Source organism: Neocloeon triangulifer, unplaced genomic scaffold, assembly GCF_031216515.1.
Source record: "Neocloeon triangulifer isolate White Clay Creek 2 clone unplaced genomic scaffold, ASM3121651v1 ptg000013l, whole genome shotgun sequence".
Taxonomy (NCBI): domain Eukaryota; kingdom Metazoa; phylum Arthropoda; class Insecta; order Ephemeroptera; family Baetidae; genus Neocloeon; species Neocloeon triangulifer.
The window spans coordinates 7,409,650-7,426,801 of NW_026775555.1; the positions used below are offsets into that span (position 1 = coordinate 7,409,650).

Consider the following 17,152-nt stretch of genomic DNA (forward strand, 5'->3'; position numbering starts at 1 on the left):
ACCTAATTAATTTCATAGCCAATTGACATGTTCCAACTTTGTTTGTCAACAGAGAACTAGAATATCGAAACTTCTGCGTGATGTTAGCGTGATTTCAGCCAACACCACAAACACAAATAGCAACAAGCAGCAGCAGGTCGGCCCCTTTCGAGTGGCCAAGCAAACTTTAAATTCGCTCCCTCTGATTCTGTCCAGTGCCGAAGCCACGGGGATCCGAATAGAGTTCGCTCAGGCATTAATTTGGAAACTGGTTGGCGGTCGAGCAAACACCCTGGTGGCCAAATAGTATTGCCTCAAGTGCAATTTGCTGTAATGAAAATTATCGCCGGACGCTCGCTATGAAACGAGTTTCTACAAGCTTACGTTTGAGAATTTTCTCTGGTAAATTGAGGATTACTTGAGGACGACACGAGATAAGAGAGTTCTGATTTCAAATAATGTACTTATTTTGTAATAAAAATATGAGATGACACAAGATTGAACTTATCATACTCTCAGCATTAACAAATTATTGAAATAAAAAAACAAACGTGAGTGATTTTAAATGAAACGCAATTTTTTTCAATGAGGGCAAAGCCTGTTTTCTTTTTCTTCTCTTCTTCGATAGTCCCCTCGAGTGCCAATTTATTCACTCAATTTTTTTAACAACTTTTATTAAAAATTAACAATATCTTGAAAATTTTATTTTTAAAAATATATTAAACAACCACAATAAGACTTGCTATGTCTGGGGAGATTTCACCCCTCTGTGTGGCCTAGGCAAACAAGGTGAAAATCATCCTTCTCGCATTGTGATCCTCAGCTAGCGAAACTATTACCAAAATACACAACCGTGGAGATCATAAACAGAAACTCAAGCTCGTCAGATGCAAGACCACTTGCAAGAGGGCGAAACTGCTTTAATTAAAACTTGGCCAGTCAGCAGGGAGCGACTAGGCGAGCGGGCAAAGTCCAAGACACGTTGGGCAAACGTTGCATAAACGAGGCGTTGCAACACACTTAATTGTATTGTGAATCAGTGGGAACGGAAAAGCAATTACGGCTGGCAAATGAAACGGACGCAGGTGTTGTTGCTCCATCAGTATGACGAGCGAGCAGAGCATGATCGCGAGAGAAACCCTTTGGGCCAAATGAAATTGCGAACGCGGAAAAGTAATTAGCGCTGACCCTGCCTTGTTTTTCTCACCGTGTTCAATCACTCTCTAGTTTTATCGTGATGAAAACAATCAACCGAGTGATTTTAATTGTGCATCAGACAGAGCTTTGATATTGAAATTATTTCAATCCCATTATTGATCAATTTCAGAAGGATTTTAGCTTCCTCTCAGTTAAATTAAAACGTTTGTTGCAACAATGGAAATGGAATTTTTGATTCTAATCAATTTGAAAATTTTCCGCAAAATAATAGTTTTAAGAAAGATATTCAAACTTACCGTTTGTTCCGTTCATTCCAGGCATACCAGGCTCTCCATTGAAACCTAGTAGAACATAAAATAAATTGTGTTATTGTTTAAACCCCAAAAAACGTCAGAATTTACTAACAACCTTCATTAATGAAATTAAATTTTTTTAAATTATATAAGCTATATAATGAATTTCTTATTTTTTATCGTGACATATTTTGATCAAATTAAATAGAAAATTTTAATAATTATATTTGATTTTTTGGATATCAAAATATGTGGTAACAAAATTTTACAGGAATTAAGTTAAATTTTGTGATTAAAAAAGATTTTATAAAACAAGGTATTTTTTGTAAATATATTGTTGTTCAGTTTTTATTATTTTAAAATCTCCTATCTTATACATTTTTAATAACTTTTTTTTTTGTAAGAATGAAGTAATATTATAACGAACGTTTACCTGGGATTCCGTCTATTCCGGGAATGCCGTCCATGCCGTTCCTCCCTGCAAAAAAATCAAAGCGACTGATAAGCATAACTCTTTCCACGCTCCCTTTTGTCTCAAAGAAAACATCTCTAAATCTTTGCTCTGCGAGCCGTTAAGAGTTTGCGGGTGCGGAGGACAAAAATATCTCTCTCACCTGGAATGCCATCCAAGCCGGGCTCACCCGGAATACCGTCGCGGCCGTCCAGACCCGGGGTGCCTGTGAACAAAGACATAAAACTCTTGTCAAACATCTTAAGCGTTTTTTGCTCGGCTCGTAATTTAATAATGGCGCGGCTTTTCTCCGGCTGCTAACCGCCACAGATAAAATCTCCCCCTGACTGCTTTTTACGAGCCCGAAGACAAAAAGGGACTCCATGCAAAGTTGGCCGACCGACTGCAGCGGTTGCACATTAACATAAGTGTACTTTCGCAAATGCATCTCGCCGCGGTTTCTGCTTCACGTTTTATATTCTAGCGCGGCCCTTTTGTTACGCGCGAGGATAAGCGTCACAGTTTTCAAGTAGATATGAACTCGTCAAGTTTGCAATGAGTAGAAAATATTTTTTAGTTTTTGCATTCCAATTTTCAACTTCTGTGTTTAAAAAAATTTGAATAAGATTAGGTTTTTTAAAATTTTTATAAACAAAAATTTAATTGGAAGAAGATTATGTGGTATGGAAGATTTTCTAGAAAAATACAAGGCTTTTGCGAATTTCATGAAAATTAATAATGAAAATCACCTTTATTGATTGGTATTTTAAATATAGATATTGAAAAGTCAAGTACGTGGAATTTTTTAGAAAAATAATTATTTCATAGAAAAGGTGATTAAAAAATCACAAACAAATCTGGTGTTGTTGATTGTTCACATCCACTTTAATCTTAACGCTGTTCAGAAACTTCCTCTCATTGTGCAAGCGAGCCTTTGCAGCAAAGCGCGCCGTGAAATATTGTTGCTTTTGTTCGGCCAAAGTCTTTTGAAGTTGCAATTATTTTTGCCTCTTCTTTCATCCAGCACTCAAGCAGATGGATTTTAATTCCAGGCCTCTCGTCCGCTAATTCTGATTAAAAATTACACCAAAGACTCTCGTCCGCTCCATCTCTCGCCTAGTTAAAAACGTCCTTTTCGGAGCCGGCCGTGAAAGCGCTTGCGAAAAAGGAGCAGGGCCTGCCGGAATGAGCACTCTCGTTCATCAAAGAGCAGGCTTCTCAAAATAGGATATGCGTCGTGTTTTCAGCTTTTTCAGTGCATTTTATTTCTTTTTCAAGGGGCTGCTACTGGCATTAATTTAAAATATAATTAGATTTGAGAATTGGTGTTAATGAAATAGAAATTTATTTCAATTATCAAAATAAAAAAATTGACTAACAAAATAAAATGTTATGATAATTTATGTGAAACAGAAAGAAACGCAAAAAAGGCACCAATACACAATAAAACACATCTTGAGGCAGCAGAAAAACACAGTAAATCACGTAAAGCGAACTAAATGATGCCAAGCAGTTGTAAGAAACACACCTACTAACAACCATATATTTAACCATTTATGTAGATGTAGGCGAAATGAATTGCGAAATAACTAAATTATAATTATCCTCCAGTAACAAAAACGCAAAAATAAAGCTCCGATACGCAATTAACCACTTCTCAAGACAGCTCAAAAGCAAAGTAACACTTCAAGCGTAAGGAAGCAGAAATCAGATGTAAGAAAAATACCCGTAAACAGCCATATTAATTAGTAAAACTGCTGAAATATACTGTTAAAAACCGGTAGTCACCGGCCAGTGCATAATCATGCAATACTGCCAACCCAAAATACGAGGTCTGATACCAAAACAATTGGTATTCGACGATAATTTTTGGAATTTTTTAAAAAAGTATTTAGCTTTTCAAATGATTTTGAACCTGAGGAATTTCCTATCAAGTTTTTGTTCACCAGCACATATAGTCTAGAAAGAAAGCTGATGCTAGTAAAAGTAGTACATATAGAGAATAAAATGTCGTGGAAAAACGCACTCGAGGCCCAGCAAATCTGATACCTCGCGTGGCTCTGCAATGCTCTGGAGGCGAGTAAAGGGAAGTCGTTTCACGAGACGGCGCGCAAAACCTAATACGCCGTCTGACTGCAGGGGCCTGGGGCGCCGCAGAAAAGAAGCAGTCTTCTTTTTTCACCTAATCTCAGAGGCGCAACATTGTAGATTGCATGATTCGCAAAGGAGGAGGCGAAGGGAGACCTCTTCATTTAACCAGCGCGGGCTTGATTAAATTTCCACTACGTCAAACACTTCATAAAACGAAGCCCACACAATTAAAGTCGGCTTTGCTCATTTCTGTGTTGAGAGAAAACTCTATTAAGAAAAATTTGTTTCCGCACTTTTAGATGGAATTTAATATTCATACTTAAAACCGTCCTGTTGATATGAAGAAGGTGATGCTCCGAAATTAAACATTTTCATTTTATGAACGTCTTACACCTAAAATTTAAAGGAATTAGATTTCCGAGGATATTCCTTTCAAAGGAATGAAAGGATTACTTTCACTTTGCCAGAGGCAAGTGAGCTCGTTTTAAATTTTGTTTATTTTCGTTGGCTCAAAGGGTGGAAAATGTTTAATGTGTTTTCTTAAGAGACCCCGAAGGAATTAAATTCCGTATGCATAACAAGCTCACATGTTGACATGTCGCAACCCCTCCAGCAAATTATTTTCCTTCCACATTTGCAGTTTTATCCTCCTTAAACACACAAAAACTCATTTTTCTCTCAATTCACTCTCGTGACCTGGATCGGTTTGAGTTTACTTTGTTAATATGTAAAAAATTCCACACTGGTGCAGTACATTGAACGATTTCCAAGAAATATAGTCTCATTTGCATAAAACCCGTTCAGTTTCATGACTAGTAATCATTCTAGAGAGTGCAACCCACGGCTCTATTCATTTCCGACGCGAAAAAAACCATGCAAGAAAAAAATTGGAGCAGTGAGATGGAAGCCCGGCGGCTCTAGCGAATCGGCCGCGCATAAATATTGCATGAGAGAAATGCATCTTTTTTTGTCCGAATTGTAATGGCGGGGTAAATGTACAGTCTGCCGCTGCCTGCTCTCTCATATTTATTTTATGATTCGGCGCTGATGAAATATGCATGCTCGGCGCCGACCACCACAAAGCGCCACTTCTTGCCGTCGGCTCTGTATGATGCCTAACCAGACACCCGCGCAGTAATTAATTCAATTGAAATATGGCGCGCCGGGAGACGAATTGCGCGCCTGGTAATTGTCTGCACCTTCACCCCACACTGCGGGGGTGTCTAACTAATCTCTCTGAGTAGTTCTGAGTGAAACAAGGATGAAAGTCCTCAGAAAGTTTTGGAGTGAATTTGTAATTGAAGTTCATTTGGTTCGAATATAATTTTTACCAAAAGGCTGAAAGTTAACATGAATTCAATATTTCAATATAAATTAATCAGAGTATTCGAATGAACTGTAAGTTTTTTTTTAAATTCTTTTATTATTTTACTAAATAAAATGTAAAATTACGAGATATCAAGCTAGCTTTTGCAATAACTCGACCAATTGATGCACTTTACAAAATAAAATACAAATATTTTTTCAAATATCTTGATAATTTCTTACCTGGCCACCCTGATTCACCCTTGTGCCCCTTCAGGCCATGCTCTCCTCTAGATCCTGGTGGTCCTCTTACACCCGGCTCTCCTATGAATTAGAATAATTTTTTTATTTAATTACTATTCATGTTTAAAGTGACAGTGCTCAGGTAAGTGTCATAAATTACTTTCAATTTTAAACTAAAATTGAAGTTTAAAATTTAATCAATGTTCTTCATAAAAAATTATTGGCAAGTCAATTTTGCGAACAAAGAAAAATTAAAATCTGTGGATAAATATATTACAAAGTATTTCATTTTTCATCACCTTCAATGTGAACAAAAAATATAGTACTAAGTTCAATAGTGAAAAAGAAAAAATTTCAATTTAATGGAAATTTTATTAATATTTAATATGTTTTATTATAAAAGTGAAAAGATCATGATGCAAGAAATTGTTAATAAAAAATGATTTAAAATTCCATTTTTTAAAACATTTATTTGTATTTTTTTTTTTTAATTTGAGCAATTTGTTACATACCAGGAAATCCTCTGTCGCCTCTATCTCCTTTGTCGCCCTTCTCGCCGTTGATGCCCGGCAGGCCGGTGGGTCCGATGGGCCCCGGGGGGCAATTCTTGAGCGCCGCCTCGCAAAACTCCTGGATCGCCCCCAACTGAAACACAAGGCGAGAAGCGATTAAAGAAAATAATACCACCGCAGAGACAGAGCGGGTTGGAAAGAAGCAAAATTTGCATTTTAATATAAACCCAATTTGGCCGGAGAATTTGCGACCACGTATTTTTTTTATATTATTTTCTTCTCCTCCGAAAGCGAGGCACGGGTGTTTCTCGTTACACGCGCCGACGACGGGGTGTAAGAAACGCTGATGGTATTGTGTATTATACACGACCCCCGTTCGTTTCCGTTTATGAAACAGTAAACTGATTCAAAATGCCTCCCTCGCCCTCGCTCGCTCGCGCACCGACCTGGCTGCCGAATATAAACACGACCGGGATTAAATTTTCCTTGGCATCTCAAATATTGGCGCCTCGCTCGGAATTTTCATTCGGCTCAGCAGGGAGCCAAACGCAGCGGCTATTGGGTGCAAATTCCAGAAATCCACACGCGCCCCTTTCACGCCCGGATTAGCCCTTTGAGGGAAGAATTCCGACGCTCAACTACTTAAAAAACAAAGAAGTGCGACCGGATTTAAAATCTTCTAAAGGGATACAAGTTTTTTGGTGTTCAATTCAATGGTGTGGGAGATTTCTACTGACAAATGTATTTTATCTGTTATAAATTGTTTAGGGAAATTATATTATTATTGTAGTTTTCGTTATCACAATTTTATAATAAATTTTTAGCTACTTTTGCTAAAAACAAAACATTTTTAAGCCCATTTTTTTCTTAACTCAAAATATTACATAATCAGGGGTCTGTTTAAACTCAAGATCTTTTTCACAGCAAGAGTTAGAGACAAATTTCTGGAAAATGCCTCTCCTCTGTACTATTGTGAAACTATTAAAACTATTTTTATTCTACCTATTGATCTAAAAATAACAAAATTGACTGATTAGAAATATTTCATTGTTAGTGAAAAAATTAATTTAAAAAAATTAAGATACAAATCGTTTTAAAGGTATGTATTTTAACTGTAAATATTTCTTTAAATGAATATTGCTGAATATGCAACAACTGGTAAGTCAATGACTTTTAACATTTGAACAAATAAATTTTTAATAAAACAATATTAATTTGATAATAAATAATCATCTCAAAATAGAGCAAAATATACCGGGACTAGAAATTATTTGTAAGGAATAAAATGTAAGATAATATGCAAGCACAGCTGATTTTCAGTTCGCACATTCAATACTTATCTTAACAATCAAAATTGTTAGTTTTTTAAAGTGTGAGATTAAATAAATATTTTTGTGCAAAACTTGTTTCCATTCAAATTTAGCAAGACTACAGCGTGAAAAACTCTCAATTCATTTAATTTAATTTTATTTTTATGATATACAGACCGAAGCTGATTAATTTATGACCACATCGATGAAAGCATCTTTTCAAAACTTATAGCATTCTTAGAGCTTCCTGCAAATTGGAACATCCTGTCAAGTTTTGAGATGACCTATGACCTCTAAAAAATGCAAGTATTCCAGAAATTAGTTAAAAAAAAATTTTTTGATTTTAATTAAATTTTTCTAATATTTAACTTTTTCGTTCTAAATTTCTTTTTTCATTATAATTTACAACCTTAGACATGGGCAAGTTTTTATAATACCTTCGACCCAGACATGCAGAAATCCCATTCAACTTTTTTCGCCTCAGAAATTGGCGTGCATGCAATTTTTTGCTACAAATTCGATCGTCACCCCTAATGGGAGCGATTTCTACGTCCCATTTACGAGCCGCGTGTCTTCCTCCCCAGAGTCGAATCAGCGCGGGGTGCGTTGGAGAGTGGCCGAAAACTAGAGCCAGTGCTAATGATGATTGCTGGCGCTTCTCGAATCGTCGTCATTTTTATGTCTTTTGGTCGTTTTTGCCGCTTATTGGAGACGCATTAAACGAGGGGGGCGATAATGGAAAGGAACCGTCCGACACCTCTGGATCTGGCAGATAAACGGACAGTCAATGGTCAGAAAATAATACGCGGATGTTTCGCCAAAAGAGGGCTTTCAGCTCTGGAAAAAAAACTTCTGTATTATCTTGACGGGAGCTTTTGTAAGAGGGGATATTAAATTTATCCCTAGGAGTGTATTTTTTTTCAATGTGTCCAAAATTTACCCACCGTGGCCAGCGATGGTCAATTTTACACATTCATTGACATGATATTTAAATTTTAAAACAAAAACGGATTAAAGTTTAAAGCTTGTTTAATTTCTCAATGTGTTTTACAAAAATAAAAACTCTTTGACTGGAACTCATAATTATTAAATTTAAAAATATATTTTACCTTAAAGATATCAAGAAACGAGAAATTCTTCGTAGCGTTTTTTTACAGTTTTTTTTTTGTGTAGAGAAAAGTATTGTTGTTCAGTATCAAATAATGACCATCAGTACAGTTGCACAAGCTGGAAATCCCTGCGAGTGGCACTCGTATCGGTGGAAATTGCGACCGGATTGCAAAATAATGCGTCGCTGATGCACATTTAAGAGGATCATCCGTATAGGGCACGCGCAACACCTGATTCGCCCGAGCGGAATTCCAATTTTCCAGGAGCAAACTCCTCTCTACAATCAGAATTCTGATCACGCAGTCGGCATTGAATTATTCGCACGGTGCTCGTTTGCAATTGAAATGGGCATAATCAGCTCGGACTATCGTAATGAGCGCGATACATTATTAAACTCGACGGACCCTTGGGTGCATAATTTCGGTGATATGTAAATTTAATGGAAAATCAAACCAATTGGTTATTTTTAACAGAAGGAAAAAAAGTTTGCACTCATTTATACTTATGTGATTCTTTCGGCCCAAGTTTTCATTTCTTCGTGACGAACAGATTGAATATGAAATTATCTTGCTGGATTGAATGGATGGAAAGTCACAAATTTTCAGGGGAAATTATTCATATCTGCCTGCGCCACGAAAGCATCTGCGGAATTTTCTTTTCTTTGCATAAAAGAAATCCGAGTGATTTACAACTTTGCAGGCGTTTCCACTCGCTACTGCTGACTCATAAACCTGTCATCCATTCACTTTTCAATGAAGGAAAACTGCGCAAATTGGGCTTGGGGTGATTCAAAGAAGTTATAAGTAAATGATAAAAACTGAGCAAGAATTAGTTTTTTTTCCAATATTTAATTTTTTATCAATATAATAATTAATCAATTTCTCTAATTTTATGATTGTATTAATAATATTACTAATCAACGAACTGAACGGTATTTATTATTAATAATTCCCAATTTTTCCTTTGAAAAATTAAAAACAGAATGCGGAAAGACCGGAAGATCCGATTAAAATTTGCAATCCGTTTTATAGCAGATAAAATTTTACCTCCAAATTGACTAAGGGGCAAATTTAATTATTTGAATAGCCCTAAATTTTACTAATAAATTATCTTTTCCAATCCAGCGCTTGTCGATCAAGCGAACAAATTTAGATTCGGCTCATCCGTCGCCCGAGAGGATCAAATTTCAGTCTCTCGCCATTCACAATTTAATCTTAGAATCGCTCGCGTTCCTAATTAGTGCCGACGGTGCAATTAAATTGGAAGCAATTCAATACCTCGGGAGACAATCAGAACACGACGAGGACGGTCGTAATGAGAGAGAGCGAAGTAGCAGTAATAATTCGTCGCGCGCAGTCATCAGAATTCCCATCGTCCCCGGGCGACTTATCATCCCGAGTTGCTCGAGGCGCAGCCACTCACTCACCTGCCGATTCACTTTGCGAAAAGGCACAAGCCAAATTGACTGTGAAGTCGTCCAAGTTAAAAGGGAGCGACAGCCTATATGTCGTGCAATTATTTCCTCCGTACGTTTGGGAAACCCAACAAACTCGCAAAGGAATAAATTATGTATTAAAAAAACTTCTGGAAAAAGTTCCTTTGATGATATTCCAATTAATTGCCTTTTGCAATTTGTAAAAACCGAGGAGAAAATTAATTAAAAACGCTTTCAGGGCAGAATGTTGATTAAAAGTCGATTGATTAAAAAAAAAGCAGATAGGAAAGTAGATTTTATTAGGAGATTATAAAAAAAAGGTGGAAGGGTGCGTCCAGGAAAGATTTGAGGGTAAATGTTAAAAATTTTTCTTGAAAACATGCCATTCCAATTTTCAAGTATGTTGTTGGGGTGGTCAAGAGGCCTCGCTCACCAAATTTTCAAGTCAAAATAAGGGGTGCTTTTCCGGGAAATCAGATTTTTCCAAAAACAAAAAATATGGAATTTCTTTGCTCCTATTGAGAAATTATTAATGATCTTTTCACTTCCAAACGTAACTTTTTACGCCCGACAACTTTTCTGTTGACAACTTTTGCGTAGGTCAAAGGTCAAGGTCACTAAATTGCAAATTTCACTTTCTGACGCAATTTTCGCAAAGAAGCACCCCTCAGAAATTTTTTGCAGTATAGGAAAAAATGTAGCCCCAAGTGTGTAGAACAACATCCTTGATTTCCAGAATGGCATTATTTTTAGTTTTTTAATTAATTTTAAATGAATATTAAAAAACAGTGAAAAATCGCTTTTCCGCAATAGAAAGTAATTTTCAAACAGCGATAACTCATTTTCTGTTAGAGATACGCAAAAATGTTATAGAACAAAAAGGATTTGTTTTGACTTTTTGCATCCAGCCATGTATTGTTTATACAGGTCAGGTCACTTGGGGTCATTGACCTCGGTGACCTGTGACCTCTAAAAATAATTTGTGGGAAATGAGCTTATTAAAACCATTCCATAAAATAGTTCTTCTTAACTATGTGCCAAATATTCATTAAACTGCTCTTTAAGGTCACAGGTCACTGAGGTCAATGACCCCAAGTGATCTGACCTGTATAAACAATACATGGCTGGATGCAAAAAGTCAAAACAAATCCTTTTTGTTCTATAACATTTTTGCGTATCTCTAACAGAAAATGAGTTATCGCTGTTTGAAAATTACTTTCTATTGCGGAAAAGCGATTTTTCACTGTTTTTTAATATTCATTTAAAATTAATTAAAAAACTAAAAATAATGCCATTCTGGAAATCAAGGATGTTGTTCTACACACTTGGGGCTACATTTTTTCCTATACTGCGAAAAATTTCTGAGGGGTGCTTCTTTGCGAAAATTGCGTCAGAAAGTGAAATTTGCAATTTAGTGACCTTGACCTTTGACCTACGCAAAAGTTGTCAACAGAAAAGTTGTCGGGCGTAAAAAGTTACGTTTGGAAGTGAAAAGATCATTAATAATTTCTCAATAGGAGCAAAGAAATTCCATATTTTTTGTTTTTGGAAAAATCTGATTTCCCGGAAAAGCACCCCTTATTTTGACTTGAAAATTTGGTGAGCGAGGCCTCTTGACCACCCCAACAACATACTTGAAAATTGGAATGGCATGTTTTCAAGAAAAATTTTTAACATTTACCCTCAAATCTTTCCTGGACGCACCCGGAAATTGATTCCTTTTTTATAATACAAAGAAAAATGCTAAAAATTAAAACCTACTGCAATAATTAAAAAATCTGGTGTAATTTTTTTGAGTTTTGCGAAAAAGAAATAAATTTCCATGACAAAAAATCCAAATAATTAATTGCATTAATTAATTTTGATATTATTTTCATTGTTGTTTATTTGGTAAATCAATTTAAAAGGACTCTTTTTCCCACTTTGATTTGAAATTCTTCCCCTGCTTTCACAAAAAAAGAATGACTCGTGGGATTGCGTTTGATTGCAAGTATTTAAATAGAACGATGCTAAATGTAAAATATAGGTAGTCCCTAAAGCCAATCAATTGAATTATTTGCACAGGCTAAAACAAATCCGCCAGCTTTTCAGCCTTTTTAGCGTTTGCCGAGCAAAAAACAAAGCTTTGATGAAAAGCAGCAAAAAAGCGGTATGGTGACGCAATTTCACAAGTCAGCCCTGCTGGCTGCTTCAACACACGCATAAATAATAAGATTCGTCTTCTTTTTTCTGCTTTGTTCTTCCTCGCTTTTTATTCAACAAGACCCTCATGTCTCTAGAGCGAAAAGCGAGCCGCGCGTGCACATAAGTCACGACTATCATTTTCGGGACATCTTCATAAATTCGGCGAGCCCGCACTGAATGTGAGATGCTCGTTGGCGTGTCTCTGGTTTGCGATGGAAAATATCATTCGCCGGGTCACAACTGGTACCGCGTGCTTGAAATTGCCTCGAGCCCTTTCAAATTTTGATTGTAATATTTTTATACAACAATTCGTTGATTTTTATATCAATTTAACTTTTGAAAACTTGCTATTATTTCAATCAGATTTCATTTTTAGGATAAATAATGAACAATAATGGAAATATTGGCTTATTTGAATATCTTTTGCTCATTATTTGGTATAAGTTTAAGTAAAACAATATTTTAATTCCTTAATTTAAGAATAAAAATTATTGTCAAATAACAATTAAGAGCCCATGAAGCGATATTTTGACTGATTACTCGGCTAAAAATTATGAAGCTGCGAGTGAGCAATCAAAATCAACAGCTACTCAAATACACAAAACTCGCACCCTTTCGCGTCCGAGAGGGCGAAATCCGGAAATTAATGCTGCGCGCGGTGAAAAATGTCCCGTCGGGATTAACGCACGCGGGACATTTCCCATTGTGAAAAGGGTTTGCCGCGCTCTGATTGCGAAACACTACTTTATTTTCCGCCTGCATACTTTATTAAAGCCAATTTTCATATGTCCGCGCGCCGCTTGTTTTTCCTCTCTGAAAATATAAACATCGTCTCGCTGGTTTTTTTCCAGCGCTGACAAGGTAATGAGATTTATTGCGGATGCCGAAAAAAGTGCACTTCAAAGGTCGGCCATTTGATCGTGTGTGTCAAGGTTGCTTCGCGGTTTTAATTAAATGTGCTGTTTAATACGTTTTTGCCGCACGGCGGAGCACTGCGGCCGTGCAAAACCATCATCCGCTTGTTAATTTGGGAACAATTTAATTTTAATATCGCGTTTTTTCCGCAACATTTTTTGCTCAGTTTTTGCACAACCAAAAACTTTTTGATATTGAGACTTTTTAATTTCTAGGCTATGCGGAAACTTTATAAGGATATTGTAAAATATTAAATTCATAAAAAGTTTCAAATCACTTTTTGCAATGGCCAATAAATTGTGATTACAAATTTAATTGAACATCAATCACTTTTAAATTTAGAGATAAAAGTCATTGTTAATTTAAAAAATTTAAATTTCAATGATCGAAGAATTGATAATTTTCTCTGATAAAAAGAAAAAACATTTTAAAAGGATTGCGCATATCACCAAAATTGGATTACAAATTTAACAGAGGATTTCCCTTCTCGGAAATAACAGCATGGAAAACCACAATAGAATTATCATTATACAAAGGCAAGCCTGCAGGTATGTGAAATCACAAAGACACGTGACACCGAGTCAAAGGCAGGTAGCGGGAAATCAAATTCGCATTTAGATTTCATTAGCATGATAGGCTTGCTTGCCTTCGCAGCAGGAATTCCGCCCACTGAAATTCGGTTCCCGAGAAACCCTCTCTCGGTTGCCAACTTGAAGATGTCGTCGTGTCTCCGCTCCGAGCGCGGTCCAAAGTTTAAACAGAAAAGTTATGAGGTAAGCGCGTGGGAATCGAGTTAAGGGCTAAATTAGCCGAGTGGTGCCCTTTGCTCTTCCGACAGAGAGAGTTAATTAAAAAGGGCTCATCAAAGTCGCTCATTCACCGAAGGCACGAATTTTGCAAGCTTCGCCGGACTTTTGACAATGAAGTAGTGAGCCTCATTAATTGAATGTGACCGCATCGCACACTCAATGACGTGGACAGTTAAAACAAAGGAAGAGCTCTCTTAAAAATAAAGGTCAAATGTAATAAACTGAAAAACCATTTTTGCAAAAAAAAGGCAAATTTCCACGTAGTATTTAATGACAAAAAAAATTCCGAATTCATGTCTACGTGAAATTGAATTTTGTTGCGATTATAATTTTTAAAAGTGATAGGAAAACTTGGAGATTTAGTGAATTTCTTTCAACCTTTAACTTTTTCAGCTACAATTTTTTTAAATTTTTTTTTATGAAAAATAAAAACTTCACATATATTAAAAATGAGTCATACTGAAAATAAAATTAGAGCAATAAATCATTTCTTAGGTTACTTTTATAACTTTTTTAAGTACAATTAACATTTTATTTAAAATTATATCTTTTTCGTCTTGCCATATTCCAGTAGATTTAAATGAAGTTTCAAGTTTTCCAAGCAAACAACACAACATGGAAAGCACCAACCAAAATCTTCCAGCGCGGTGGTTTTAGCAAAGAGACCACAGAACGCACGAAACGTTTTAATGAGAAGGTAAAACTGCGCTCATTTCCCGTCTCCGCATAATGAAGAATGTAAAAGGTGCCCTCGGACAATTAAAAATAATCGCTCCGACTCGCAGCTCGAGAGTAAAATTTTTCAAATTTTCACCCTGACAGCAAACTTTCGCCAAAGAATTTCATCATTATATAACTTTGGAGAAACTTGACTCCCTCTATTATGTAATTCCATTATCGCCACCAACAGAGTGTCGGTGTCCCCTTTCTCGGGGAAACTTTTCAGGAGATCCTGCACCCAAAATCGAACCGGGAGCAGCCTCTATACTTACAATTTAATAATTCATGTGAATTCTCCTGCTTTTTTGGCCCATTATTATTTTTTGCGCTGATAGAGGAGCACAAAATAATGAAACTTGAACGGTTCGTGCACGCAGAAGGGAATTCGCAGCAAGAGAGTGCGAAGTGAAATAAAAAAAAATGGCACGCGCATTCCTCGAGAGTAATTTATACAGCGCAGTAAACAATGTCTGCGTTACCCCAAGGAAAGAGAGCAAGAGCAAGAGAGATTTAAGGGAGCTGTAAATTCGCCTGCCTCGTAGTGTGCGAACGTAATAAAAACGGTGGGAGAAGAATTGTAATCGTAAAATTTAGAGCTAAATACAAACACCTAGATTTTTTTGTTTAATCTTTTAACTCTCAAATTAAATATATGTACACAATTTTTTTTAAACTTTGTTAATTTTAAACTATTTAATTTAAACATTGAATTGAAATTGTTGGTATTAACTAATCAGATTTGATATACAATATTAATTATTTTCTTAATAAATTTTTTTATGGTTTATCATTGATAATAAATTATTTTTAAATGTCAATTGAAAATAATTATTAAATTAGGTCGCATTTTCAAATCAGTTCAAATATCCATCGATTAATTTTAGGACCGGCTCGATATTGTATAAAAAGTTAAAAAATGAACAATTTTTTATTTATGTTGTTGAAATTCCTTTAAGCTCCTGCAGATTTATGATATGAACCATGCTTTTTAATTTTACGCCCGGAGCGCGTCTTGTATGTAATTAAAGCAAGCAACAAAAAGGATTTATCGCTCAAGCAAAATGAGAACTTCAAGCGTTTCCTCCTCTTTTTTTTTCTTACGATGAAAAAAGAAACGAGGCTTTTAATCAAAATTTTACGTCGGCGGCTTATAACGCCGGAGGTGGATTAATTAAAAGCATTAATTTGCTCTCGCACCCAACACGGTCTATCAGATATGATATTTTTATCTCTCGAATAATTTTCAGGGGTTCTTCAAAAACTTTCACCCTGAAATTGAAATCATAGGAAAGCACATTTTGAATTGAAAAGTTGTTTCCTATATTATATGCATGAAAGAATATAGTTGTGCGCAAATTTGTCCGTAATTCACGTGCTACTTTCCACTTTCCTATCTGCGAAAAGGAAACAACATTATTTTTCTTCATTCTCAAAAAGACTTCATAGAAATTGCAAACTTCTTCTGTATTTTTCTCCGTTCCAACGCGGCAAAAAAGTTGCTGTAAGAAAGGATGGAAAGCAGTCGACCAACAAGTAACCTCCGCATCCAGTAACTTATTTTGCCGAACTAACAACTGCCGTAAAAGCTGGACCGCTTTTTTATCCTTTAGAAGAAAATAAAAATGCTGATGCCACGCAGTGTGTGAGAAATTTAATTACCTCCAAAAAACGCCTTCACTTTTTCCATCGCGTTGGGAAATTTTCTTCTTTTTTACAATGATTTACAACGAAGCTATATTGCGATTGGCAAACATAGGTGTTTATTTTGCACAGACTCGCAAACAAAGTCCAGGCTAATTAAAAGCTCGATGTTTTTCTCTGACTCGCAAAGGACGAAATAGCAAGTTTACTAATTATTGTTGTTGTCACTCGGCAGTTCATCCCCTTTTAAACTTTAGGTAGTTCAGTTTGGGGCGTGAGAAACGACGTCAGATCAAAAGCTGAACTTTCACTTTCGCTGACTGAGCGTAAAGCAAATTCACAGTGGTTTAATTTCCCTCAAAAGGAATCGCGTATATTGTGCCGAGGCAAGACACGCCACCTCTGCTTTCGTGAGAAATAATAAATAAGCCGGCTTGAGATGCTCGTCGTGTTTGCGGAAACCTGCTTATTCCTTACCTACTGAAACTGAAACATCTATTCACTGTGGGCTGATATCGCACCAGACACAAATAAGCCCAAGGATACATTCGGTTTTTTTCGTTTTCAATGATTCATAAATATTAAGATGGAAATTATTTTTAATTTTTTTAATTTGAATGGTTAAAAAAAAGTGATTTATCTACTTAAAAGTCTTAGAAAACAATTGTCGTCAATAATTTTATAGAGCAAAAATAAACATTGTTTTTTAAAATGAAAAATTTTTCAATTAGGATATAAGCCTGATTTTCGCTTCACTTTCAAAAATAAAATATTATAAATTATTTACTACATTTTTGTAAAATGTTTTGGCAGTTTCAAATGCTAAAAAATTTTGCTTAAACATGGCTTCCTTGAACTAAAATTTAGAGGACAGAAAATAGTCTTTTGGAAGAACAAAAAATTTTTTCAGTTATTGAATTTGAATTTACTTTTTGACCAAATAAGAAATTTCAAAGTTTAGGCCACAAAATTAGGAATTGCAATTTGTGGAAACTT

The 17,152-nt window shown here is 35.8% G+C and overlaps 1 protein-coding gene across 1 annotated transcript in view; it reads right to left on the reverse strand.

Annotated features, from left to right (window-relative positions):
* The window catches only part of LOC132198887 (uncharacterized), a 106,460-nt gene that overhangs the window by 18,700 nt on the left and 70,608 nt on the right, over nucleotides 1–17,152 (reverse strand). The window contains exons 2-6 of the mRNA XM_059623168.1: nucleotides 6,033–6,165; nucleotides 5,521–5,601; nucleotides 2,045–2,107; nucleotides 1,864–1,908; nucleotides 1,434–1,478 (exon numbers count right to left, since the gene is read on the reverse strand). Coding sequence (XP_059479151.1) covers nucleotides 1,434–1,478; nucleotides 1,864–1,908; nucleotides 2,045–2,107; nucleotides 5,521–5,601; nucleotides 6,033–6,165 — 367 coding nt within the window. The remainder of the gene's footprint in view (nucleotides 1–1,433; nucleotides 1,479–1,863; nucleotides 1,909–2,044; nucleotides 2,108–5,520; nucleotides 5,602–6,032; nucleotides 6,166–17,152) is intronic.